The sequence below is a fragment of the Alosa sapidissima genome, chromosome 16 (assembly GCF_018492685.1).
Source record: "Alosa sapidissima isolate fAloSap1 chromosome 16, fAloSap1.pri, whole genome shotgun sequence".
In the NCBI taxonomy this organism is placed as follows: domain Eukaryota; kingdom Metazoa; phylum Chordata; class Actinopteri; order Clupeiformes; family Clupeidae; genus Alosa; species Alosa sapidissima.
Genome location: NC_055972.1, coordinates 15,499,065 through 15,525,576, shown reverse-complemented (window position 1 = coordinate 15,525,576; position 26,512 = coordinate 15,499,065). Strand labels below are relative to the sequence as shown.

At 40.8% G+C, this 26,512-nt stretch overlaps 1 protein-coding gene across 5 annotated transcripts in view; it reads left to right on the top strand.

The window, feature by feature from the left end:
• The window catches only part of grid1a (glutamate receptor, ionotropic, delta 1a), a 251,123-nt gene that overhangs the window by 148,716 nt on the left and 75,895 nt on the right, over positions 1-26,512 (top strand). For all 5 annotated transcript variants that reach the window (XM_042066357.1, XM_042066355.1, XM_042066356.1 and 2 more), the window contains exon 4: positions 19,692-19,897. In XM_042066357.1, the coding sequence (XP_041922291.1) occupies positions 19,692-19,897 (206 nt within the window). The remainder of the gene's footprint in view (positions 1-19,691; positions 19,898-26,512) is intronic.

Genomic DNA, 26,512 nt, shown 5'->3' with positions numbered 1-26,512 from the left:
AAGACTTCATGGTCAAAGATGGCTGTGCAATGATTTTGTAGCCTTGATTCAGTTACTGCAGGAGATTTCCTTGAGACCACTGTCAAATCCATGCCATCATTTTTATATTTTTGTAGCTTTAGGCTACTTTAGGAGACTTAACTCATGTGTAGCCTACCTAAAGATTAGTCATTCACTGACATATAGGACGGAATTTAAAATGGGCTTTTTTAATCATGCCTCTATTAATTCATTATCCAATCTTAGCATGTTGATAAGGCAGGTTGAGAGGTTTGGTTTAGACAAATGATATTTCAGTTTGAGCCACCTTCACATAGTTATGTTGCTATGGTGACTGAGGCATGACTGAACCAGGGCAGCAGTTCTCCCCTTATTATGACCGCCGCGCAGCGAAGCGGCGGTCATATAGGTTTAGTCAGATTTTTTTTTTTTTTTTCTTTTTCGCATGCCCAAATTTCCGTCAATGATTCCCGGGACACTGAAAGACCGGGGTACACGAAACTTGGTGGACATGTAACCCCACATGGATAGCATGGAACCATCGTTTTTCGTTTTGATCTGTAGCCCCCCCGCTGAATTGGACCCCCCGAAAGAAGGGTAGGGCAGACACAGTTTTCTGTGAATATCTCGAAAACCGTAGGGTTTAGGAGGACCATTTTTTTTTTGTATGTTGATCTCAAGGGGCCATGTCAACCCATTCCATAACCACTCATTTCATGTATAGCGCCACCTAGTTAAACACAAAAAAGTAAAAATGAGGTGGTGTAATTGAAGGTATCTGTGACCTAACATAGTCAAAACTGCACGAAATTGGAAGTGTAGGATCATTATGACACCCTCTGTATGCACGCCAAGTTTTGTGGAATTCCGTTAATGGGGGGCCACACAATAAATTAATTTATGTTACTATACACCAACTGGCCTGTAGGTGGCCGGAGACAGTTTTCTGTGAATATCTCGAGAACCGTAGGGCCTAGGAGGTCCACCTTTTTTTTGTATGTTGGTCTTAAGGGGGCATGTCAACCCATCCCATTACCACTTATTTCATGTATAGCGCCACCTAGTTAAAAATTAAAAAGCAAAAAATTAGGTGTTTTCATCTCAATATCTCTGGCTGACAAGGTCAAAACTGCACGAAATTAAAAGTGTAGGATCATTATGACACCCTCTGAATGCATGCCAAGTTTTGTGTACTTTCGTTCATGGGGGGCCTTACAATAAAATAATTTATGTGTACATTTAGTGACGTACACCAACAAGGATTCCCGGGACACTGAAAGACCGGGGTACACAAAACTTGGTGGGCATGTACCCCCACATGGATAGCATGGAACCGTCATTTTTCGTTTTCATCTGCAGCCCCCCCGCTGGACTGGACCCCCCGAAAGGAGGGTAGGGCAGACACAGTTCTCTGTGAATCTTTTATGGTATGTTGGTCTCAAGGGCCCACATCAACCTGGCTCATAATCACTCATTTGTGATTTGCCCCCCCGGTAAAAAATGAAAATCAGTAGGATTAAAAGAAAGCCAAAATAAATATTCATCATCATCATCATGGCTGCATTTTCAGTATTGGCGAGAAGTAGTCGTTTGTCCACTAGATGGCGCATCATTGCAGTGAGACGTAATTTTGTTGGAAGTTAAAAGTGGGTTGGAAAAAACAATGGACGCTTCATACAAGGACTGTAATTTACCGCAGCGAACATCTAATAAGGATAGGACGATGTTCACATGAAGTGTAATTCCCATTTCTTCTTGAAGCCGAAATAAATCTGAGGATGTTTATCGGACATGCTTGGTTTTTACTGCAGGTACGTTAATCTTGTAATATCAATAAGGACCTAGGTAATGTTACCGTTAGCGTTGGTTGAGTGATGGAGGCATTTGATTCATTGCATTTGTAGAAAACTATAAATGCGGTTATACCAAGCAAATGTATAGCAGCACTGTTTGTATCTTTCGACTGTCATTTATTGCACGTGCTACAAAATCATTCTGTGCAATGGAAGATTTACCAACGTTACACCGGTCTGATACAGTTTTGCCTATACATGCGTGAGACTGAGACGCCTGTTTATTTTGTTTTAAGTGCGTGCAGGGTGTGAGAGGGGAGTCGATGTGCTTTGATTACAGCTTGGTAGTTGTAGTCTGTGAAATTAAAAAGCACGTGTGTGTGAAGTATCCAAACAATGACACCTTCATTTCATTATGGCTGCTTTAGCAAAACACCTTAAGCTACTGTGTAGTGGGTCCCATTTAGAAGTGGCTACTTCATTCGCGCTTTCCTTGACTCATGGAGCTGCGTGAATGTTATTACAACTTTTCGCCACGATATGACAGTTTAAGTCCGCTTGATACTGTAAGGCGTAAGCCATTGGTTTCCAAAGGAGATTTTATTTGTGTCGCCAGCATAGCCTATTGACAATTTATGTTGTAAATAGGCCTACCTTATAATCCTACCTGTAGCTTAGGGAAGCTAACAGCTTTCTATTAGGATCTAGTTTGTTAGTTACCGTTTTGTCATAACTCCCTGATGCATTTTTGCATTTAGAATAGCCAGAGCGTGTATATCTCAATCGGAAAATTAAACAATATCGGGTGCCTATGGACTAGGCTGGGTGAACCCAGCCTGATCTGCCCGCTATTTATTTTTTGATTTCTTAAAAGATTGAGCTTGGTCTGATGAAAGCCAGACTAGCCATCGACCTCAGTTAAACAATGCAAGGGAACATGAATCAGCCTATATTTGCACTAACAATAACGGACAAAAGCTCTTCAACTTTGGCCCGTTAAAATGTGTATGAACAGTCTAGCGACGCATTTCATCAAGGCCCATTTGGACATGTCCGTTATTTGCACCACTGGTTAGATGTAAAACAGCATTTCGTTTCAGACTAGGCTAGCTGTTGAAAACGGCATGGAACTGACAGAGATGTTTTTGTTTAAAAATACATAAAAAATAAATAAATAAATAACATTATGCTGATACCTTTTGCTTTTCCCAAATACAATGTAGCCTACAGGTGTAAGTGACCTTTCATCAATCCAGTTGCAATGGATGAACTGTGATGAACTGCCCTACTTGTGATTGTTTAGAGATTTTAAAGGTTTTATAACAATTCTACATCTTCTTTGGCTATTCTACAATCTATTCACCTTTTCAGCACCAGTAGGGTACTTTCTGTGCAGCCGCACACACACACTCAGGCATGCCAAACAAGCATACACAAAAGTTTCAAGAGTGGGGGATGGAGTAAAATATGGAGACAAATTGAAGTGTGATTTATTTTCGCGGAACGGATGTACAGGACTGAGCGGCGGTCATATTTTTGTACCGCTATGCGGTACATCTAGTTAGACATTCTCTGACCAGGGCCGGTTCTCCCTATATAGGCTAGCCTACTTCACGAGAATAAACAGCGGGAACAACAGTCGGGTAAACTTGCGTAGGCTACATTTCGAGGTTTGATACAGTAGCCTATCTCTCCAGCGCATGTTGCTTTCCTAGCGTAGGCCTACCTAACAGGCAGTCCCGGCGTCATGGGGGGGCTTTGGGGGGCCGGGCCCGTCCTGGAAGTCATCTGTGCCCCTAAGTTTGTCAATATAGCAGCAAATAAAACTTCTGTATTATTCCGTAGCTAATTGTAGTAACCGAGTCCAATGTTTGATACTGGCTTTATTTTGTCCATGACCATGTAACAAGGAACAGTATCATCTTGCAGCTTCTAGCTACTTGTTAGTCACTGCATTCTAGAGCACAGCCGTAAGGTTAAAGGAGAATTCCGGTGTGATATTGACCTAAAGTGTATCGAAACATGATACCGAGTGTGAACGTATGTCTCATAGCCCATCTCGGCTTGTCCCCTGCACTCCAAAATCTGGCGCTAGTTAGCCGATGCTACCAACATCTTTTTCAATAGTGGTGCTTCGGCATCGGGCTAGCCATGCAAATAAATCACTGCTTTACACCCATTTACGAGGCTCAATGTATCTCCACACTTCATTGGTAGACTTCCGAGGGCCCTGACATTTAAAACGAGACATTGAGAACTTTGAAAAAGCACTGGTAGTTTACTTACAAGACGATTTATACAGACAGTATCTTCACGAAGTTTAGCGTTTGCAGCCATCTTGAATTTAGTCACGATAAGTCGAGCAACGAGTAAGAATGAACAGCTATGATAAGGGATCAGATTCCAAAAATAATTCAGTGGAAATGCATGGATTCCAGTTGCTGCTACTGGAAGAAACTGGAATCCATGCATTTCCACTGAATTATTTTTGGAATCTGATCCCTTATCATACCTGTTCATTCTTACTCGTTGCTCGACTTATCGTGACTAAATTCAAGATGGCTGCAAACGTTAAACTTCTTGAAGATACTGTCTGTATAAATCGTCTTGTAAGTAAACTACCAGTGCTTTTTCAAAGTTCTCAATGTCTCGTTTTAAATGTCAGGGCCCTAGGAAGTCTACCAATGAAGTGTGGAGATACATTGAGCCTCGTAAATGGGTGTAAAACAGTGATTTATTTGCACTTCCTAACTTTATCTTGAAAGTGGTTAGCAAATGAACAAGGATTTTGGTTTTATCTGCGGATTTATTTTTGCATTATTTTGAATATGACTCGCTCAGTCTCAACAGCACGTCTACTTTTTCCACACGCGTCTCAGTTCTCTAACACATAGGCCTATCCCCTCTTGCTTTCTCTCTCTCTCCATCCCTGCACACGGGGCTCTCTTAAAGTAGGCCTAGCTGCACCACTTTACAACAATTGCATCTACATTTTCATATTAGAATGTTTTGTCAAGTGTCAGCTTAAACTACCGTGATCAATTTAAGTTACCGTGCCCCCCCTGGAAAGGTGTAATGCCCGTCCGTGAATTTGTGTCTGCCGCCGGGTCTGAACAGGGCAGTGAATCCCCTGACCTGTCTGCGGTTTCTTGCCAGCCTTCACCAGTCACAGTAGCCTAGGCCTACATGGCAAGTTGTGAAATATGTAGCCTAGGCCTAAGGGATAATGGACGACACGGTGGTCTGTTCACAGAAATTAATGCACGGTCGAGGTTGTAAAACGGCCCCGACGCGAAGCGAACAGACCACCGTGGAGTCCATTATCCCGCTTATTCCCACTGTTGCCACTTGCGTTGTGTTCATTTCCTGTTACAATTTAAACGTTTTAATCGCTAAAACTGTCTTGTTTGTAGAACTAATTTCTTCCAACACATAATCAACTAATTTCTCAACTTCAGGACAAACTGCCGTTACTAGTTCTAAATAGACCTCTCCAGAATAAGTCCCGCCTCCGTAACTTCCGTATCCATCCAACTTCCTGGCGTCTATTGTCTATGGGAAATAACATGGCGTTTCGAAATATCATACCGGTAAAACATCTGTAGGTAGCGAAGTAGAAAAAGCTGGTGGGCAGATTGGCCTACACACTTCTGCCATCTAGTTTCCACTGGATTTTTTGATTGTCGGTGCCGTTTAAGTAGTATATTATAGACTATACTACTTAAACGGCACCAAAAATAAAAAATTCCAGTGGAAACTAGATGGCAGAAGTGTGTAGGCCAATCTGCCCAGCAGCTTTTTCTACTTTGTCACCTATAGAGTTTGACAGGTACGATCTTTCAAAACGCCATGTTATTTCCCATAGACAATCGACGCCAGGAAGTTGGATGGATACGGAAGTTAGGAGGCGGGACTTATTCTGGAGAGGTCTATGGATGGTTGCTACGGCCAAAGGCCAGTCGTTAGTTCTATCTCTCCCGTTGTCAAGCGGGTGTATCCCAAGATTCTGATGAACTTTAGCTTTGAAACATCGCGATTTTACTTAGCCTGCTGTCATCCATCTAGCTAAAAGCCACCTCAGTCATATGCTACAATGTTACTATGTTCTGAACGTCTGCATTTTACAGCTCGGATGCAACGTGATCATTTCAACTTCACAACGAGTTCGGCGAATTAATATACAAGTGTGATACGGCCAAAAAAATGGATCTAGGCCTACTTCATAGGTGTGCAAATAACATAGGCCTACGGTTAATGGTCGTTCTACATTACGTAGGACAATGGGAAATTCAACCAAGCAGTGGAATAAAATCGCATAGGCCTATTCCGTTTTTTAAATGCAGGCGGGTAGGCCTACATCTCTAAATGCGTTCATAATAACGTGCAGCTCGGGATGAAACTAGCAGTTTTTCAGCAGAAGTACCCCAGCTAACAATTTATGAACTAATTAATTTAGAACGTTCTGGGAACAATAGTTTTTGGTTTCGGCAACGTTAGTTTTTGGTTCCCAAACGTTCCCCGAAGGTTCGTTTTTGAGTAGGCCTAGCCTAAGTTTTGGTTCCCATGGAAAGTTTGCTGAATGTTAGTTTGCGGAACGTTAGTTCTTGGTTATATAAGTTCTTGGTAAGTTCTTTAAAAGAATACATCTTTAAAAGAAGTAGGCTAAATGTTTTTTCAATGTTTCAGTCAAGCTTTAGTTGGTTTAGATACAACCTACAACTGAACGCATGCAAAATGGAAAGTAGCCTAATTTATTAACTTTGCTGTGCTGCATACTGGACAATAGACGCACAACGTAAATTAGGCCTATATGAAGTATTAAAATGATTGTTTAAAATAGTCTATATTTGAACATTTTTTGAAGGGAATCAGGGGGAGCCAGTTCAGTAGGCCTAGCCTACTGTATGATTTTGGCTAGTAGCCTACTACAGACAGGTAAAGAACAATCAGCCTCAGCCAGTAGGCTATAAGCACAACCACACCCTTACAAAAAAATAACTGCATTACTTCATGGCCACGGCATAATTTGCATGCTAAACAAGGATCAGAAGTATTCTAATAGGCTACAGGCCAAATAATCATGTCAAAATTACATAGAAAAGGATACAAGAATTGGCAGATTTACTTTAGAATTTTTTTCAAACAAACACTCCCTCCCATACACAGCAATGATACCCAACTGAGGAGTATCACATGTTAAGACAACATACATAAGCTGTAGCTCAATGCGTTTGTGTCCTCATAGCATGTGTAGACTAATCAGTTCAGCTCTCCGCTGTTTAAGTGTGCATTATTTTATTCATGGCCATCATCCTTCTGCAGTAACTTTGTTTGCAAAGTAGTTACTGGTGGTAGGGTTTTAATATGTTCCTCGTTATGAAAATGTCTAGATCTTTTGCACATAGTCCTGCAATTAACTCGAACATCAAGCACAAGTCGTGGCATAATCTCTTTGGAACATGCAGAGTGAGCATCAGGTCAACAAATCTAATGGTAGCTTGAGACTGAAATTGGACTGGTATCAGAACAAAAACTACATTTTATGTGTATTAAAATAACCTACCTATTTTTCCTGTGTTCTCTGGACATATTCTAATTAAGAAAGTGAGAAATAAACAATATGGTTCTTATAGTATTGCTGTAACAAAACATGTAAGGTGCTTGAGACTTTTGCACAGTACTGTACATATGATCCATTTTGTTTTGTTTTTTAACATTTTAGTTAAATCCCACAAAATCCCAACAGCCTTGGAAATTCAGCCAGATGTTAGTCCATCTGCATGAAAGTCAATGAAAACCATAAACCTAAGAATAGTATCAGAAAACTAAAAAGTGACAGCTAGCATGACACAATATCCCACTGGTTTTGCCTTGGAGGGTCACATATGTGATTGGACACTGATGAGGACACTGTGGGGCAGATTTACGTACATTTGTGAACGCAGTGTTATCAGCGCCATGACCGAACCGCAGAAAGCACATGCTGTGCCTCTTCATTTTACATGCTATTTATCATACCTGTAGCTCATTGTGTAATCAGCGCCTTTCTCTGCCCCCTACCACAATTTGCACTGCTCACAACTGAACGGCATGATTCCATCACAAGTGCAGTTGAACAGAGTCAACTGATGATGACAACATTAATAAGGAATGAAACGTTTAGCAGTCATGAAATAATACAATAGACCTCTGAAGTACAAAAAGGAACCAAAGCTGCCATCTTTGCCCATATAAGGAGATCCAGGTGTTAACTAAGCAATATGACATTAGTGGGAGTAGGGTTGGTAAAGGTTATCCCCACAGCTAATTTGGCCGTAGGTAGGCTACAAGGCCATAGGCTGAGTGCCAAAGGTACAGTATGTTAAATACTACCAGTGTTGTATAAAGTACTAGAAAGCAATACTTGAGTAAAAGTACAAGTATCGTACTAGAAAAAGACTTTGGTAGAAGTGAAAGTTACCTTTTAGAATATTACTTAAGTAAAAGTCTTAAAGTATCTGATATATACTGTACTTAAGTATCAAAAGTAATTTTCTGATATTTAATGTACTTAAGTATTTGAAGTAAAAGTAAAAAGTAAAAATCAAGCGTTTTTATTTTGAACTTTATTTTGGCTTTCTTATAGTAAAGCATAAAACATATTCAGGGTTCCCATATCTTCTTAATCTCATCAAATCAAAATCTTTTCTAGGACTTTTCAGGCACAATTCTCTTAAGTTCAAAGAACAAACAGCATATTTTAGAGCTGACATCAAGGAAAAAAACAGAAACAGAAATTTCACTTTTGTATGAACTTAAGATAAAAATAAAAAATAAATAACTTATTTCTTTCAACAAAAAAAATGACCTGCTGGTAGGGAGAACATTTTGGTCATTTGGTATGAGCATTTCTAAGGCTTACTCACCAGGTCACCACTCTCTCTCTCACACACACACACAGGCCACCTATGTCCAGCAGCTACTAATATGCCAGTCATTAGTTGAAACTGAAAAGGTGTCTGTTCATCTTCAAAAGAAGCTTTCAAAGTTGCCAGAATTCAGTGCCCGGAAGTTTCAGGTCCAAGACCGGCCCACGTTTTCCATAGTGGTGGAAATTGGATTCAGCTCTTACTATCCTGTAGTTTTTATTAGTACCATGGTTCAACAAATGTGTAAAGGTTATATAATAATTCACTTCAACTGAGAAGTTAACAAAAAATATTCCACTATTCCACAAGTTAACAAAAACATTAAGAAAGAAAGAAAGAAATCCTTTGAAATGTAGCCTATCCCACACTTCCACAAAGAGGCATATTGAACTAATGTTTAGGCTACATGTTTTTTGCATGGGTAGGCTATATTGTTGTTTGGTGATTTAGCCTACTCCTTTACTACACCCTCTGCTGAGCAAACAAGGCATATAGGTTTATCATGTAGGGTAATTGCTCTTTCTTACATTAAATAACTTAATTTATCCTCTCTACTTGTCCCTGTAGTCATGGCCTCATCACTAATTTCGGGCTCATCATTTTCAGTGGTCGACTGGTTGATCTGCTGCTCAGTCTCTCCTGGCCTCTTTCTACCATCCACCCTTCCTGATGCTTGTGTCTACTGTAGGGCGGCTCGGCTATCCATATCTGAGAAAACTTTTTGGAAAAGACGGGCTATATGGACCCAACCAACTCTTTTTGGAAGGGGAGAACTCCCTCACGTAGGCTACAACCCATGCAGAGGCATGCGGAGCGTGCGTAATGCAATTTAGGAGCAGTGATTCGCCAAACCTCCCTTATTGCAGTCGCACACATTTCTTCTAATTTTATGTTTTAGTAACGAGTAACGAAGATGCTTAGTGGAAATATAACGGAGTAAAAGTATACATTTTATCTAGGTAATGTAGTGGAGTAAAAGTGAAAGTTGACATAAATTTAAATAGCGAAGTAAAGTACAGATACATGAATTTTCTACTTAAGTACACCGTTACATTACAACACTGAATACTACGTAAACTGAAGATCTACTGCGTTCGCTTTCTGCGGTTTGGCCACGGCGCTGATAACACTACGCTCGCAAATGTATGTATATCTGGCCCTGTGTTTTTACTACACCTTCCTCTAGTTCTTTAGGAGCAACCAATCAATTATTTCGCTTGGGGAAAAATAATGCAATATACCCCATGACAGCTGAGTAAAAAGCACACACATCTGAAAACAATAAAGCTCCTCTCTCAATACCTGACTGCAGGAGAATTTCAATTAAAACTATACCCTGGCAGAAGATGAGAGCAAAATTAGCTGTCAATGTGATGGTTGTAGAGACGTTTCAACATAGGACTACACAGCTGTTTGTTTTTTATGATTTGTTGAGATGTCATTAATGTTTTTTTTTATCTTTTTGTTTTACCTAATGACTGTGTAACAAATTAAGATTGACAGTGATGATGGGGTGATTTGGGTGATACACAAGACCATAAAACATAACAGCCAAATAAACATCTCTTCAGTATGTGCATCCTTATAGTTTACCCAAAATAAAGGAACTCGGATGGTCCTCAGTAGGCTCATTTGAAAAAGCAGTAAACATTATCATTTGATGTTGTAATTTAGCATCATACCATTAATTGTTATGATTAATCTCTCAGTCCAATGGTATTCCTGTAATTAGTGTGGATCTGTTGGATCTCTGTGTGTGTGTGTGTGTGTGTGTGTGTGTGTGTGTGTGAGACACACATATGTGCTTGTGTTATGATTACCATCCATTACTTGGATCAGTTTGCATTGTGTGAAAGACTGTAATTTTGTTCGGGTTTGTGTGTGAGAAAAACTGTAATTCTGTAATTCTGTTCGGGTTTATGTGTGTGTCAGGGAGACTGTTATGTTCCGTCCCCATAGGAGTTAAAGGTTTGTATGACTCACGTATTCATCAGAGGAGACATTTTTGCTCTTCGCCCTCTCCCCTCTCTTTCTCTCCATTTCTACCCCCTCCCTTTCTCTCTCTCTCTCTCTCTCTCTCTGTCTTTCTCTCTCTCGGCCCCATATGGAGGAAGACACATGTAGACACACACGTCGTCTTGAGCTCAGGGTGAACGTGCTCAAATGGAGCGCTTTACCTCTCGTCACACTCTGTTGTGCTCCCCATGACTCTGACTGAAAGTATCTGAGGAGAACGGAAAGGAGGGAGATGGAGGGAGAAAAAAAAAAAACACTAGAAGAAGGAGACGAGAAATAGAAGTGGAGGCAGGGGAATGCCAACAGGCAAGCCAAGAGAGAGGGAGTCAGCTGAAGAGCGAGAGAGAAAGAGAGAGAGAGAGAGAGAGAGAGAGAGAGAGCATGAAAAAGAGTGAGAGAGGGTGCAGGGAGGGAAATATAAAGAGAGATGGCTCTGTGCTCTCCCTCTTTGATTAGGCTCTTAGCGAGCTCCACCAGGGCCCCCGCTGTGGAGACTCTCGTCTCTCTCCAAGGGCCGCCCCAGCTGCCAAAGAGGCACCGAGCTGGAGCCAGCGCTCCCCACTGGAGATCCGCAGCGAGAGCACCAGTCTCTCAGAACAGCTGTGTGACCAACGCGCTGCTGTCGAGAATTAGCCTGCAAAAATGCACAAGCACACAGACAAGTGCTCTCGAGTAAATGCCACTGTGTTTTTTTTTAAGAATAATGTGTGTCGCTAAATGATACAGGTTTTTTTTTTTTTCAAGCATGCCATCTGTACTTACGTAAAATGGACGTCACCACAGGCATACAGGAAAGATTATGGCTGTTCAGAGAGCAATTTTGCAAGGTTAAAAAAACTGTAAAGGCTCTCTCTCTTTCTCTCTCTCTCGTTCTTTCTCTATCTCTCTCCAATTCTTTGAAACTTGATCCAATATAGGACTGCCACAATATTGATCACTCGATTACTCGATCACTGATCAACATTTTTTTCCCCACCATGTTCTGACATTTTTATCAGTCAAACAACTAATCGATATAATAATAGGCAGATTTATCAACTATGAAAATGATCATCAGTTGCAGCTATTTTCCAATATACTGGACATCCAGCCCCACCTGTCTGAAAACTCAGGCTCAGCGTTCCAGAGTATCAGATTGAGCATGTTGCTAGGGTGATTGTTCATGTAGAAGACTAATCACATGAAATGATAATTATGAGTGGTGATAAATCATTCACACATGATTAACCACTGATGATGATTGACAGATATTCCTCACACCACAGTTTGTATAGAGTGCACATGTTTCAGGCAATTGTAGCAACATATTTAACACTGCTACTGTGAAATTTTCACCAGTGATTTGTTAGTGCACATAATTTAGCTTGGTATGATGAACATGTACATTACTTTATCTAAAAGGCATTCATATTTTAACCAGTTATGTTTTACATAATGTTTGGAATATCTGACCAACTGCTGGTGGTTTGACCAACTGCTGTTTTTTTACCACATCTTGGTACAATGGCAGAGCTCTTAACCTATCACTATGTGACAGCAAGGGTCATATGTGGATGAAGGAAGAACTTTCAGAATGTGACCATTACTGTGTCAAAGACAATGAGGAGTCCAATCCAGTGAAGTGACACTGTGATCTGAAGGACATGCATGAAGGGCACTGAGTACAGAGAGTCGGGAAGACAGTCCAGTGGCAAGAAAATGGCTGTAATTTCAGTATTGCTGAGAGTGCAGAAGGGCTAAAGAGAAAGAGTGCTTGATCCCCACACTGCGGTGTGACTGACTTTAGTAAGGAACAGCAATTGACCGATCTCAAATCCTGCCCTCTTTTGCCCTGCCGTCCAATAACAGTTAAGCAAGTAATGTAATCCTAAAGAACCTCGACCAATAACACCCTTTCCTGCCATGATGGAGTGTGCGAGGCTCCCTCCTCTGTCTTCAAAATGAAATCAAATTTTGAAGATGGATAAAAAATATGTGCCATCTTCCTCACTGAGAACCGAATGGTTTGCCTTAATTCATGTTGTTTTACTTCATTTATAAAAGGGGAAATAGGCTCAGCCATACTCCCCCTCTCTGCTGCAATCAGCATGCAGAGTGCATCTTTGGGCAGGTTTGCAGTCCAAACCAAGCTCTGACTACACACAGTAGGCTACTAGTCATCCTTCACCAGTAAATAGGCTATCTATAGCACCCAGAAGCTAACCCATGTGGCATCTGGTGAGACAGAACCACAGGCATCTGTGAAGGTTGGTGCTAGATCAGATCCGCCTGGACGGACAAAGGGGCGGGCGTTCCTGATGGCGCTCAAACTGTACCTCAGCTGACGTTCTACTCGTAGCTGACAACTAGTTTTTAAAACACCAGCGCAGGAAACAGAATATAATTTTTTTGCCTAACAGCATGATGCGTTCATAATGTGTTGTGAAATAAATGTTGCTATACAGAATAATGTCTCTGCTGTGACAGATCCAGCAACAAAATTGTAGAAGATATCACCAGGGTCGAAAACAGAATATTTCATAATGTAGCCTATGGTTAAATAAATGTTGTTATAACAGTCATACCGTGTAATATATTGGCTATTTGAAGCCTATCTGACAGACTCATCAAAGAAATTGTAGAAGATATCTGAGTGTTCTCTGCCTACACAAAAATAGGCTACTATGCAATACTAACATTCTCAAGGGCCTTTACTCTCAAGGGTCATTACTAATTCCTTTTAGCTGATACCTTCATGCAGTAGCCTACAGATGCACATTTTCATTTGAGTGGTTACTTAAGACTGTCTCATAAGACAAGAGGTTCTTTTTTTTATGTTGTGCTCTAGCGAATTTTGGCTAATTAGATTACCAGCAATGTATTTGAACAAAGATGTAATTGCTATTTTAAGATAGAGAAGTCAACCAGATAAGACGGGGCAGAGAAAACTATTCGGGTTATAGCTGTTTTGTGCAGAGACTAGGCATTAAGGACATGGTTAGATCAAAGCCACAAGCTGGCTACAAGCTGTTGAAATGTTAAGTGCTGCACTGTCTAGATTAGGTGTCCCATATGAGGTATTCCACAGCTAGTCTTCACCACCCTCAAGGTGATTACAGATGACCGGGAATGCAAGGCTGGCCAGAAAGCCAAGAGAATCTTATTCTCATGAGTTACAGCGGTGCCATTACCCCAGGTACCACCACTGAGAAACCTCTACCGCACAAGGAAGGAGTTTTCAAGCAACAAAAATAATAGCATAATATGTAATAGAAGTGTGTCTGCATTTGACCTGTGATTTTACTTACAGTATTTTATGAAGTGCTCAACACTGCATTTATTGTGATTGTTTTCAGAATGATGAATATCTTGGCAAGTCTTATGCGCAGTCAATAACACCTTCCTGTCAAACGTTTCCTTTGGCAGATGGAAAATCTGATAATGACAGTGGGGAAAGCTGTGTCTAGGAGTAGTAATTTAAGAAATTGTCAGGAACAGTCAACAGCCAATGCATTCTCTTACACACTTTTTAGAAAAAACATAGGTGTGCATGTGACACAAGGGGCCTTGTTTTGATGATCTAAACATGTGGTCTGAAGCGTTTGGTTAAACTGCATTTAGGGCAGGGGTGTCAAACTCAAATTACTTATGGGCCACTGGCCAGGCAGTCTTTTTACAGTGTGGGCAGTGCAATATGGCATCAGGAAAAATATTATGTTATATTAAAATAGTCATTAAAACCCTTGATAAATACTGTATATGTAGCTGTGCATTGTTATTTAACATTAGCTTATTAGCTTGTTTTTATCAAGTATCATATTAGCACATTTTACTTTAGGGCACATCAGTTTTACATTCTGCCATTGTACTTGAGACTGACGATTACTCTCAAAATAATATTTGCAACCCGCATAACAATAAACTTTCAGTCTCATACTTTGCTTTATTGCTTTGCTTACCATAGAACTAGCTTCACAGGTGCATCACATTCTTTTCTGGCACTTCAAAAAAGTTATACTGAATGAAGTGTCTCTGAAGTTTTGGTGCTTTTCTCTCCCTCTTATAGGCGACTGCATGTTTGGAAACCTACTGTAGCAGTTTACCCTGGCCACAACATTTGAGGGCTGGAAATTTGGTCCGGAGTCGCTCTGTTGAGAAGTCTATGCCCAATTAAAATGTGTTCGGCCAAAAGCAATGAAGTTGTTTGGGGTATGATTTATACGATGATGGGCAGATTAGTCATTGAAGTAGTCATTTATGTCACCTGAATGATTTGGTTTACAAGAGAGGTGTAATGTTTAGATTTCACTATCATGTCTGTTATACAAGATATTGACAGCACAATAACTTTTAAAGATAAAAATGGAAAACAGCAAAAAAGGCATTTGACATCCTCAAATTGTATTTGGGGTAAATTTGGGCTTCTAGGTGAGGTTGAAACACGACTCATAATCAAATTCCAATGGCATATTACCAGGCAAATTCTGATAAGAATTTTAATATGACTACGCCAGGCAACATGTTTGGTCAGGACAGGTTGTTGCCTCATAACAAACGATGAAGAAGATATCACATTGTCCACTTTTCTTCAAACTTCCTCCTTCTTGCTCCTGATCAGCATTTCCTTTTGCATCTGAAAGATGCTTGCTTATGTTTATAGTTAAGTGACAAGTAGCATGTTTGTGCAAGGAATAGCTCTATTGGTTCCCTTGTAATGGTAAGCTCTTTTGATTATATCCCAAAGCTAACATTAGCTGAGTATTCTGAAGGAGCTAATGACAAAACACAAAAGGCAGAATTAATATGCGGGCTGAATCTCATCGTAACCACTGATTTAGGGTGTGTCCGAATCCACTTTGGCTGCATGCCAAACATATGGTTCAAAATGGTTGTACTTACGTTTTAATCATGGGTGTGTTTCGGATGTAACCAACAAGAGTGCCATCTCCCTTTCCCTTTAAAAGCCAGGAACACTTGCACCATGGTGCATTGCTAGTATAATAACAAGTGAATGCATTTCAGCAGAAGCAATCCGCTTGCACACACAAACCTGCAATAGCAGGATTTCACCAAAGTTTGCTTTGCTGAAAACATACTGAATGTGTGTGACAAGCATGGTTTTCACACCTTTTCTTCACCCACCTAGGCATATTGAGCTGGTAGGCAACAGCAAAACAAGGTGTTACATTTAGTTATTAACTTTCACAGTGCTGACTGAGGGTTACAAAAAAATTAAAAAGCAACACTCACCCCAGTTACATCTGAAAAAGTCCAAGGACATTCAGCCAATCACACTAGTTAAGCACATAGTTGCTAGGGCCTGATCACGGTAGGCTTTTTTTTATAATTTAAAACAGGTTTGTCTTGGTTAATGGCATAATTATTTTCAGTTGGAATTAAGATACCGATGCATGAACAATGCACGTGACTTTTTTCACCAACACACCCGTACATACACAAGTCGATTTGCTATTTAGACAACATGCACAGTAGACGGGAAAATGTTATCTGCTTTGGCCACAAATAGAAAAGTACACTTGCCTTCCGCCTGGCATCACGATGTGCCAGGCAAGATAAGGCCCAAGATGTACCATCGCCCTCAGGGCCGTTTCAAGGAATTTGGGGGCCCCAAGCAAAATGGACATGGAGGACCCCACCCACCCACCGCACGCAAAGCCTACAGGAACCACAGCATAGCCATAAAGTTTAAATTCACCCACACTTTATATAAATAAAAAATGTTGACAGTGCAAATACTGCTGTTGCATATATATGCTGTGCATTAGTTTTGAACATTTTGAACATTTGCAAAAACACCACCGTACCATAAAATCCAATGTCAGCTTCTTCCTCATGAATGGATGAAGTTGATGGTGTACCTGGGAAAATAATTGAAAAAAAATCTGAGATTACCTGTGAAGTACGTTTGACCATTTCACTGTTAGCATATTGGAAATGGTCATTAACAGCTCAGCGAGAGAAAATCACTCTACCTTCATCAGTGGAGGTATCCTTAGGAAGAGCCTGAGGGCTGAGAAATTTAAGCAAAGCACCTTGAGGGAGAAAGAAAAGATATGTTAGCATTTCCATATTTTGATATTTAGAAGGGATGCAGCTGCTTTCACAACTACCAATGCTTACTGTAAAAACATCCCAAGCTAATGTTATACATTGACCCAGGCCTACTTGTATCTTAACATAGCATTTAAGCATTCTGCTGTTTGAGAATTAGACAGACGCACCCCGTGCTTTAAAGACAGTAAACAGCTGGCGTGCATGAATACTGCTAGACATGAATGTTCCAATCTGCTTTGATGCACGGAATTTATCGTGTGGTTTTCCTAACCCCCATTTGGTAAATAGATTATCACGGTCGATTAGTAGCCTATAGCAGAGAAGCTATGCCACCTTCATCAAAACCTATTACAGCTATAGCAATGTTATGTCATTAAATACGATAAACAGTGATTCTGGAACAGATCTGCGTCTTCCTTATCCCGTTAATAAACATATTACAGTATGTAACCATATTCCGTCCGTTCGAAAAAAAAAAGTTGCGCTAACTGTTCTAGTTTGTTACAAGCAGCATGGGCCGTCAGGCAGGTAGTTAACATAAAAACTGTTTTTGCTAGGCTAGTCTTCCTGCTGCGACATTACACCATTTGTACAAGACAAGTAGAGCTATTTTATCCAGTGTAATTTATCACTTACCACTATCTTGTTTTTTCTTGTCATCCTCTTCCTTTCTCTTCTTTCTTTTCTGGCTTCCGGTGCATAACTCCGCTTCATTATGACTGCGAGGTTTTATATTTCCCCGGCAGCAGAGATCACAAACTTGGCTGCAGAGGCGATTCTAGAGTCTGTGGGGGCCCCAAGCAAAAATTCCAAGGGGGCCCTACTGACAAGTGTTATCACCATTATGTTATACCACCATTAGGTTATTATGTTAAATAATAAAAATACAAAAAGCATATTATAAAAATTATTATATTTTGACATGTATCTCACCACTGCAAGCTGGCAGCTTGACTTGCCTTTCATGTGTGTGTAGAGCAGACTCTCCTGAATCTGGCAATATCATTGCCATGGTGGAGGGATTCTCTGGGGCTTAGCAATTTACACATATAATGTGGTGTGCGCCTTACAGAAATAAATGGCATTTTTTTTAATTTAGTGATGAAAAATTACCTTTCTGCACTCCATATCTGACACAACTGATCTGACATGACTTGACCCGAGTTTGCTGTTAGCCTGTGAGAGCCTGTGTATGCACTCATAATGATTCTCTTCAACAACTTTTTACTGCATTGCCATGAACAAAGTAGAGGCAAAAAAGGTGTTTCTTTGTTGAACAAATTGGGATGCAATGTGAGCCTTGAATTGGATGCCATGCAGGAATTTGCTAGGATCTCAAAACCGGATTATGAACATGCTTTGCCATAGAGAAACAAACACACGATAGCGTTATAAACATTTGCCACAAAAACAGACAAAACGTGGGGTAAGTCCAACTATATGAAGTTATTATTTTGCTGTCACTTCGTCTGTTTTATAACCCAGAAGGATGTACTTGGTATCACATGATAGCTCTGTGTCTCCTCTTTCATCTAATATGCGTGGCATATCTATCCGATCACGGGTCCGCGAGTAATTCAAACGAGAGTAATGGGTGTGCAACGTTGATTTGTGTACATGACGTTATTATTTTGCAGTCACTTCGTCTGTTTTTATAAGCCAGAAGGATCGATATAAATGATACAAATGGATAGCCCTGTGTCTCCTCTTTCATTTGATATGCTTGCCATATCTATGCGATCACGGGTTCGCGAGTAATTCAAACGAGAGTAATGGGTGCGCAGGTAGCCTAGACTAAATACCAAACTCCGATGTTGATCCGTCATCACTGCACCCTCTATTGACGTTTACCACAGTAGCCAAAATATGTGCAGATTCTTTGAACTCTTTTGAACACAGATCCGATGTTTATAAGGCCATATAGGGCCTACATATGTACAGATGTACTGTTTGTAAAACAACAGGACAGGAGCACGCAAAATACATCATTCAATCTCTATGGACGAAAATCTCACTTGTCCTACCGGCAAACGCGCTAAGACCAGGTCGGGGGCCCCCTAGCGGCTCGGGGCTCCAAGCAGTTGCTTGGTTTGCCTGTTGACAAGGTGCGCCTCTGCTTGGCTGGCTGGCTGCTGTCAGCGACTACTGAGAGGGGCCCCCTTGGGGGGGATCCCGGTATTGCCGGTATCAGTGTCGTTGCACTTTACTGCATTGACTATCAAAGGGGCGCTCACAGTTTGTCGTTGCATTTTATTCTTAACCAGTCGTTGTCTTGGGGCCCCTGGCCAGCTCGGGGCCCCAAGCAATTGCTTGGTTTGCTTGCCTTCTAGCGACGGGCCTGATCGCCCTGAAGTCAACACCTCTCTGTATTTGCCACCTGTCAATGCAGATACAGTGACAGACAGAACCACTTTTTTTCTTGCCAGTCCTGGGGTTATTTCCAATACACTCCTATCAGTTGTGTGTTATTTGGTGGAAAAGGTTTCTGCTGCCCACTTCAGAAGACTAAGTTAACGATGCGTGACTGACATCGTATTTGAAGAGCAAGATGCAATGTGTGGAGTACAGCAGTCTGGCGGTTTAAATAAACTCCTTTTACCTCCCATGCCCATCCATAATTGTGCTTTAAAATTGTCTCAGCGTTAGATATTTCTTTTAGCCCCTCGTGGACAACCAAATTAAATGGTAGACTATCAAAATGCTGCTTAGTCAAATATGTATAGTGCTTGAGAACCATTTTGGAATATTCTTTAATATTCAGTAATGAAAAGTGGGAGTGATCGGTGTATGAATGAAAAGTGCTTTATTTTACAATTTAGTGAAAATTAAGAAATATAACCCTTTCCAATATTCTCATTAAATGTATGATAACATCTCTTTCTCTCTCTCTCTCTCTCTCTCTCTCTCTCTCTCTCTCCAGACATCCGTGGGCTGCAGACGTTTCTGGACCAGGCGTCTCGGCAGGGCCTGGATGTGTCTCTGCAGATGGTGGATCGTAACGTCAGCAAGGTCTTCTCCACTCTCTTCAGCACCATGCGCATGGAGGAGCTGAACCGCTACAGGGACACACTGCGCCGGGCCATCCTGCTGCTCAGCCCCCAGGCCGCGCAGAGCTTCATCCACCAGGTACGGCAATGTCGACATAGACACACACACGCACGCACGCACACACGCACACACAAACAAATACACAGTAACTGACACAAATGTAGAGAAATGCACACAGATATGTGCATAAAGGGACCTACATGAGGGAGACACAAAAATGAATGCACAAACAAGCATATGTAGATGCACGCAAGTTATTTACATGGACACATCATAAAAGCAGCAGCAACTATTTATATACTATATAGATTTCTAATAATGATCACCATGCGTATAATGTTCTTACCTTTAAAGCTTAATGCAAAGTATAGTAATAACTAGCAGCAACAGTGCTACACTCAGGAGGCATCTTTAAAATCATGCCCCCAGAGTTTAGCACTATAGCTGCCATGCTGCTCTAGCTGTTGGCTGCAGTAATTCAAGCTAGGTAACACCCTTTTTTTCCGTACTGACATACCATCTAGAAACAGATATCTATGTGGAAAATTTTCCTTTAATACTACAGTACAATACTCATTAGTTATTATCCTGCATTGAAAGCTTTATGGCAAAAAGCATTGCTTTGAAGACTTTGGCTTAGAATCTTTTCAGATCACTGTACAGAATTAATAGCTTATGCAATTAAAATGGGATTGAATAAGCCTGTCTGAAAGGCATTCTGTTGTATAATAATTTTTTGTTATAGAGGAGCCATACCATTCAGACTGTACCATGAAAAGGCTGGGACATAATAATGGGATACAAATCTGACATATCGTATTATGTTATTTTCCCTTGAGACACACCCATGGTGTTTTGAAGGTTTGGCCTGAATCTATTTGAAACGTCTATACAGGCTATATGCAGTATGTAATGCAAATAAAGTGTGTGTGTGTGTGTGTGTGTGTGTGTGTGTGTGTGTGTGTGTGTGCGCGTGTACGCGTGTGTGTGCACATACACCTTTAAGTACATATGTTGAAGTCCATTTCTCTTGACATCAGCATGACATTGTGTTCCTCTCGCTCTCTCTCTCTCTCTCTCTCTATCTCTGCAGTTGGGCAGACTGTTGTGTTTTTTTTTATCTTGTTATCAGAAGGAAGTGTTTAGTGCCAGAGTAAAAAGAGAAACAGATCAGTTGTGCTGCTGTTCTGTTTGTCTGCCTTGACATGCCAACAATCCCCCTGGTGAGAAACCCTTAGCCGCCCTCACCAAGGTCTCTCCACTCTGGCTTGGTTGCTGTGTGAGATGAAAAGGATGTGTGTGCGAGTAAGTGTGGGTAGCTCATAGGCTTGAATGCAAACGGAGCGCCTTGCTGTGCAATTCAATTCAGTGGAGATCTGTAGAGGTGCTGGGCCCGTGGAGAGACAGATCAAACTAATGCTGTTAATGTGTATCACCGCCCACCTCCAAAGGGACATGAACTAGCCTGCTTTTTGACTGATACAAATCAGTTACAGCAGCTTTCATGCAAATTTGGCATCAGATTTTCTAGAGATTCTGTCAATTTGTCTCATTTTATTTGTCCTAAGTGTAGATGGCTAGAATAATTCCCCATAATATTAATTAACACAGAAAACAACATTATTATCTGTATGCGATTTAGAAATGTGCAATTTCCTTTTAAGCATGATTTCAATCACACAAAACAGAAGTCTAAATCTGTTTGACCAGTTACTGGCTAAATACATACCCAGATGGTGCCCAGAAGAAAATTAAAGATAAAAGCATGGAAATTACAGCGTATTACCAAGCAACAACTATAAGCAGTGTTTAATGGGCCTACTCTCAATAAAATCACATTATCTGGTATTAATAGAGAACTGGGGCCGTATTCACAAAGAATTTTAAGGCTTAAAGTAGCTCCTAACTAGCGAATTTAGGAGCAACTCCTAAAAATAATGGGCATGTCACTCCTAACTTTAGGACTCCTAATTTATTTCACTAAAAGTAATTCACAAAGCCTTTTAGACCTAAAAGTAGCACCTAAGTCTGGGACAGCTTAAAAGAAGTCGAGAGGACTCCTAACTCACTAAGACCTATTCACAAACTGCTTTTTGTGGCATTTCGCGTCACAATGTTTTGAAATCCTATGCGGCTACAGGAGCTTCCAATCACGAGGGAACAATTTTGCATTGTAGGCATAACTAAGGGATGCAATAACACCACCAATAACCAAAACTGCTCATTGTCAACATGTAAATTAAATGTAATGTCTCATTGTGAATCAAATTAAAATGTTCTCCTCTTTGCAAACATAGGCATAGGCATATGGTGACAGATTAATTTAATAATGTTGCAAAGATACTGCATCAATCCGTATGTTTCATTAGGCTACTGTAGGCTATTTGTTTTGCCTTACTCTTTATTCACCTAGGCCTTTTTATTAAGTTCAGTTTATTATTCATCTTCCGTCCTTCGCACTACTTGTGTAGCGCACACATTCTCAGACCTGTAACCTGTCACTCATCATCGTAAGGATTCCCGTGTTACAATACTCGTGCATGAGTAATGACATCATCCATAGCAACGAACAGGGATGGATTACTGCACAGGCCTACCGGGCCCAGGCCCAGGGGCCCAAGGGGTCAGGGGGCCTTAAAGCCCAAGCCTTTGCAGGGAATCATTGCCTCAATATCAACAAATCAGGATGTAGGCTATGAATCTGATTGAATTTAATATTGGCCATCCCCAAAATGCACCAGAATACAGGAAATTACATCAAACAAATTAAAAAAATTCTGGGGGAGGACCCCCAACCCCCCCCTCCCACATATACAACAATAAGTGGGGGGCCCTTAATACATCTGAGCCCAAGGGCCCAAAAGTTCCTAATCCGCCCATGGCAATGAAGACTCACTCTTAGTTTAGGAGTTGTCATTTTTCCTTACTAAGAGTAGGTCTGAAGGGCTTTGTGAATAACTTTTAAGAGAAAACTCCTAGCTAAAATCTTTTAGTGCAATTTAGGAGTACTCCTAGTGGTAAGATAAAAGGCTTTGTGAATACGGCCCCTGATTTTGTTATTTACTCATATAATTCCTGGTTTGAAAAAAGCACCAGGAGTTATGTGGAGGACATTTCTTATCTAAGGTCTCTTGAAACAACAATGCAAACAGCAACAGTGTGTGGACTCACAGTCTGCCTTTGCTTATGAAAGCACTCATGTGTGGCATTTGAGGCTTTTTCTGCACTGCACATTTCAAATATATTTTGTTGTTTTTTTTTTTTGCGCCAGTGAAACCTATTCTTTTCAGCATATCCCTTTGTCAGCAGGCACAGCATGTGGTCAGATTGAATCAGGAGCTATTTGGAAGGCGTCAGCCAAGCTTCATATTGCCATATTGCTTTTTTTTGTTAAACAGACTCGTGTGTGTGTGGCATCAGTAGATAAAGTGCGTGCCAGGCCTCTTGATGTGCCTCAGGCGTATGTGTAGGTATGATGTTTCTCCCTGTGTCCGTCCCACAGGGTAATGAATTCTCCTTTATCTGGGTTACCTTGGCCGCACTGGGACATGGCTCTATTTCGCTGGACTATGACTTCAGATGTCAGAAGATAAACTGTTGAAGCCGTACATGCAGTTTCCACTGTATCTACTACATATGCAGGGAAAGTTATGACTGTAGGTTCTTGTTTAGGTCATTCATCAGCAGTGATAGCGGTGGTTTAGCTTCTGGGAGATCAAGAGATACTTGTTGTCAAGTGTAGGACAACTGGAAGACTGTACCCTTGATCATATTTCTTACCTGAAAGCTAAAAGATTCTTAAAGGGGGTAATTTCTTTTTTTCTCTCTGTCCACAAAACACTTCCTTAAAAGTGGTAGTAATGTAGTTGAGCCTAAGCTGTAATCAGCGTCCTTGTCCTTTGTAGTGGCTTTTCAGGAACTCACTATCACTGACTTTTCAAGGACCTCCTTGAAAACAAGATGATTCATCTCAAAGGGTTTATCTTACTAATAAATTGTCAATTCTTTTTCTTCATGTATTATGATGTATTTCATAAAATGCAACGCTAAATTTAATATTACATTAAGAGCAGATAGCAATGCTGTATCATTGTTCTCAGTCATTAATGGGGGCCATCAGGGGTATTTTACTGTTGAAGTTTTATGTGGCACTACAGCACTGTGTTAGCATCTGCATGCATAGTGAGAGATTCATAAAAGCACTATCCTGCACACAGGACCACATGTTCTAGTGTGGATAACCATCCACCATATTAACCCTGTGTTCACTGGACCTTTTCTCTGTATTGTCGAAAACCGTTGGCTCCATTTACAAGTCATCAATTCGGAAATTTGTGATTTATTTCTGGAAAACAATTATTCATGTGGTACGGAGGCATAAACTCCTAGCATAAACTTCCATTCATTATTTGAGATTGAACTTTTAACAGTTAACAGAACTGTTGGTAACACTTTATATTAAGACACGCATATTCACCATTAATTAGCTGCTTACTAACATGTATATTAGTAGCATACTAGCCATTTGTTAGTTATTATAAGTCACTAATTAATACCTTATTCTGCAAGACCTTATTCTACCCTTACTAGAGCCTTAATTAAGAATTTCCCCTATGTAAGCTCCTAATTACCCCTTATTCATAGTTATTATGACCGCCGCGCAGCGAAGCGGCGGTCATATACAGTAGGTTTAGTCAGATTTTTTTTTTTTTTTTTTTTTCGCATGTCCAAATTTCTGTCAAGGATTCCCGGGACACTGAAAGACCGGGGTAGACGAAACTTGGTGGGCATGTAACCCCATATGGATAGCATGGAACCATCGTTTTTCGTTTTGATCTGTAGCCCCCCCACTGGACTGCACCCCCCGAAAGGAGGGTAGGGCAGACACAGTTTTCTGTGAATATCTCGAGAACCGTAAGGTTTAGGAGGACCATTTTTTTTTGTATGTTGATCTCAAGGGGCCATGTCAACCCATTCCATAACCACTCATTTCATGTATAGCGCCACCTAGTTAAACACAAAAAAGACGAAATTGAAAGTGTAGGATCATTATGACACCCTCCGAATGCATGCCAAGTTTTGTGAACTTTCGTTCATGAGGGGCCTTACAATAAAATAATTTAAGTGTACATTTAGTGACCGTACACCAAGGATTCCCGGGACACCGAAAGACCGGGGTACACGAAACTTGGTGGGCATGTAACCCCACATGGATAGCATGGAACCATCATTTTTCGTTTTGATCTGTAGCCCCCCCCCCCCCCCCCCCCCGCTGTACTGGACCCCCTGAAAGGAGGGTAGGGCAGACACGGTTTTCTGTGAATATCTTGAGATCCGTAGGGCCTAGGATGACCAATTTTTTCCGTATGTTTGCCTCCAGGGGTCATGTTAACCCATTCCATGTGCACACATGTGCATAAACAGATACACACGCACACACATACATTCACAGTAATCATACATATGACACATACTCACACAGTAGACATATGTACGCATGCAACACACATACACAGGCAAACACACAAGCACACACACACACACACACACACATACATAAACATAAACGTGTACACGCACACATGCACACAATTCAAGAATTTCTCAGAATTATGAACAGGCAAGATGGGGGTGGGGTTGTATAAAATTAATTTTACATGTGAAATCTATGAACTAATCATGTTTTGGTACTTGTTGTCTAGCAGATACCAGTGAGAATTGTGAAAATTGTGAAAAATGTGCTGGACGTATTTTGTACCGCTCTGCGGTACATCTAGTTTGTTTTTACTCTGTATGATATTTTACATAATATTTTTTGCATTTTCATGCACTGTATTTCCTTCAGGAAATGCTTTTCTAGTTATAATTTGATGGTGCTTTTCCAAAGCCAAAATATAGTCCACAAATGGCGGCAACATGCGGGGACAAACAGGTCACAGCTCCGGCTGGGCCTTGCACAACAAATTGCTGCCAAAACATTTTCTTCCCAAAAGTTGAGGACAGGTGTTCAATTTACCACAGGTAAATCAGGCCACAGGTAGTGACATCACTGAAGCCCCGCCTGTAAGTGCTTGCCCTACCATGTGACCCTAACCTATCGTAACGCTATGCTTGATGTTCATCATTAGTGTTTTACCAACCATCTTTGCTTGTTTTGGTGCACTTCAGTGCACTGCACACAATGTCAGCTAATATCACAAAAGTTTGGAGATTATTTTAAAATCTCAGATGGGGGATCTCAGACTGCATCAGATACTTAGGCAAGGAAAATAATGTTTTTATTCAATGAGAACTGGCATGCAGAAAGATGCACTAGTTTTAGAGCAGGACAGTGATGTATTGTACCTTTCTGGCATTCAGTTTTGGTTTCCATCACATTGGCACTCAAGCAGGTCTATAGTAAGCGTGGGTCTTAAATATGTATCACCTCCTTAGCAGGTCAATTTTCATTGGCTCTCTGGAGACACCATTGGCAGAAACACAGCAGTGCTGAGATGGGGTTTCAGTGATCACTGCCGTATCGTCCTTATGAATGAGCTTATATCACCGTGCCATGATTTAGAATTTTATGAATGTGGTATTTTATGGCTACTTTGCTTGGCTTTCACCCAGGACAGACAAAACCTACAAACCACATGGGAAATAAGGTAGCTGCTCTTTTTATAGGTCCTTGTGTGCCTTGATTAATGGTTG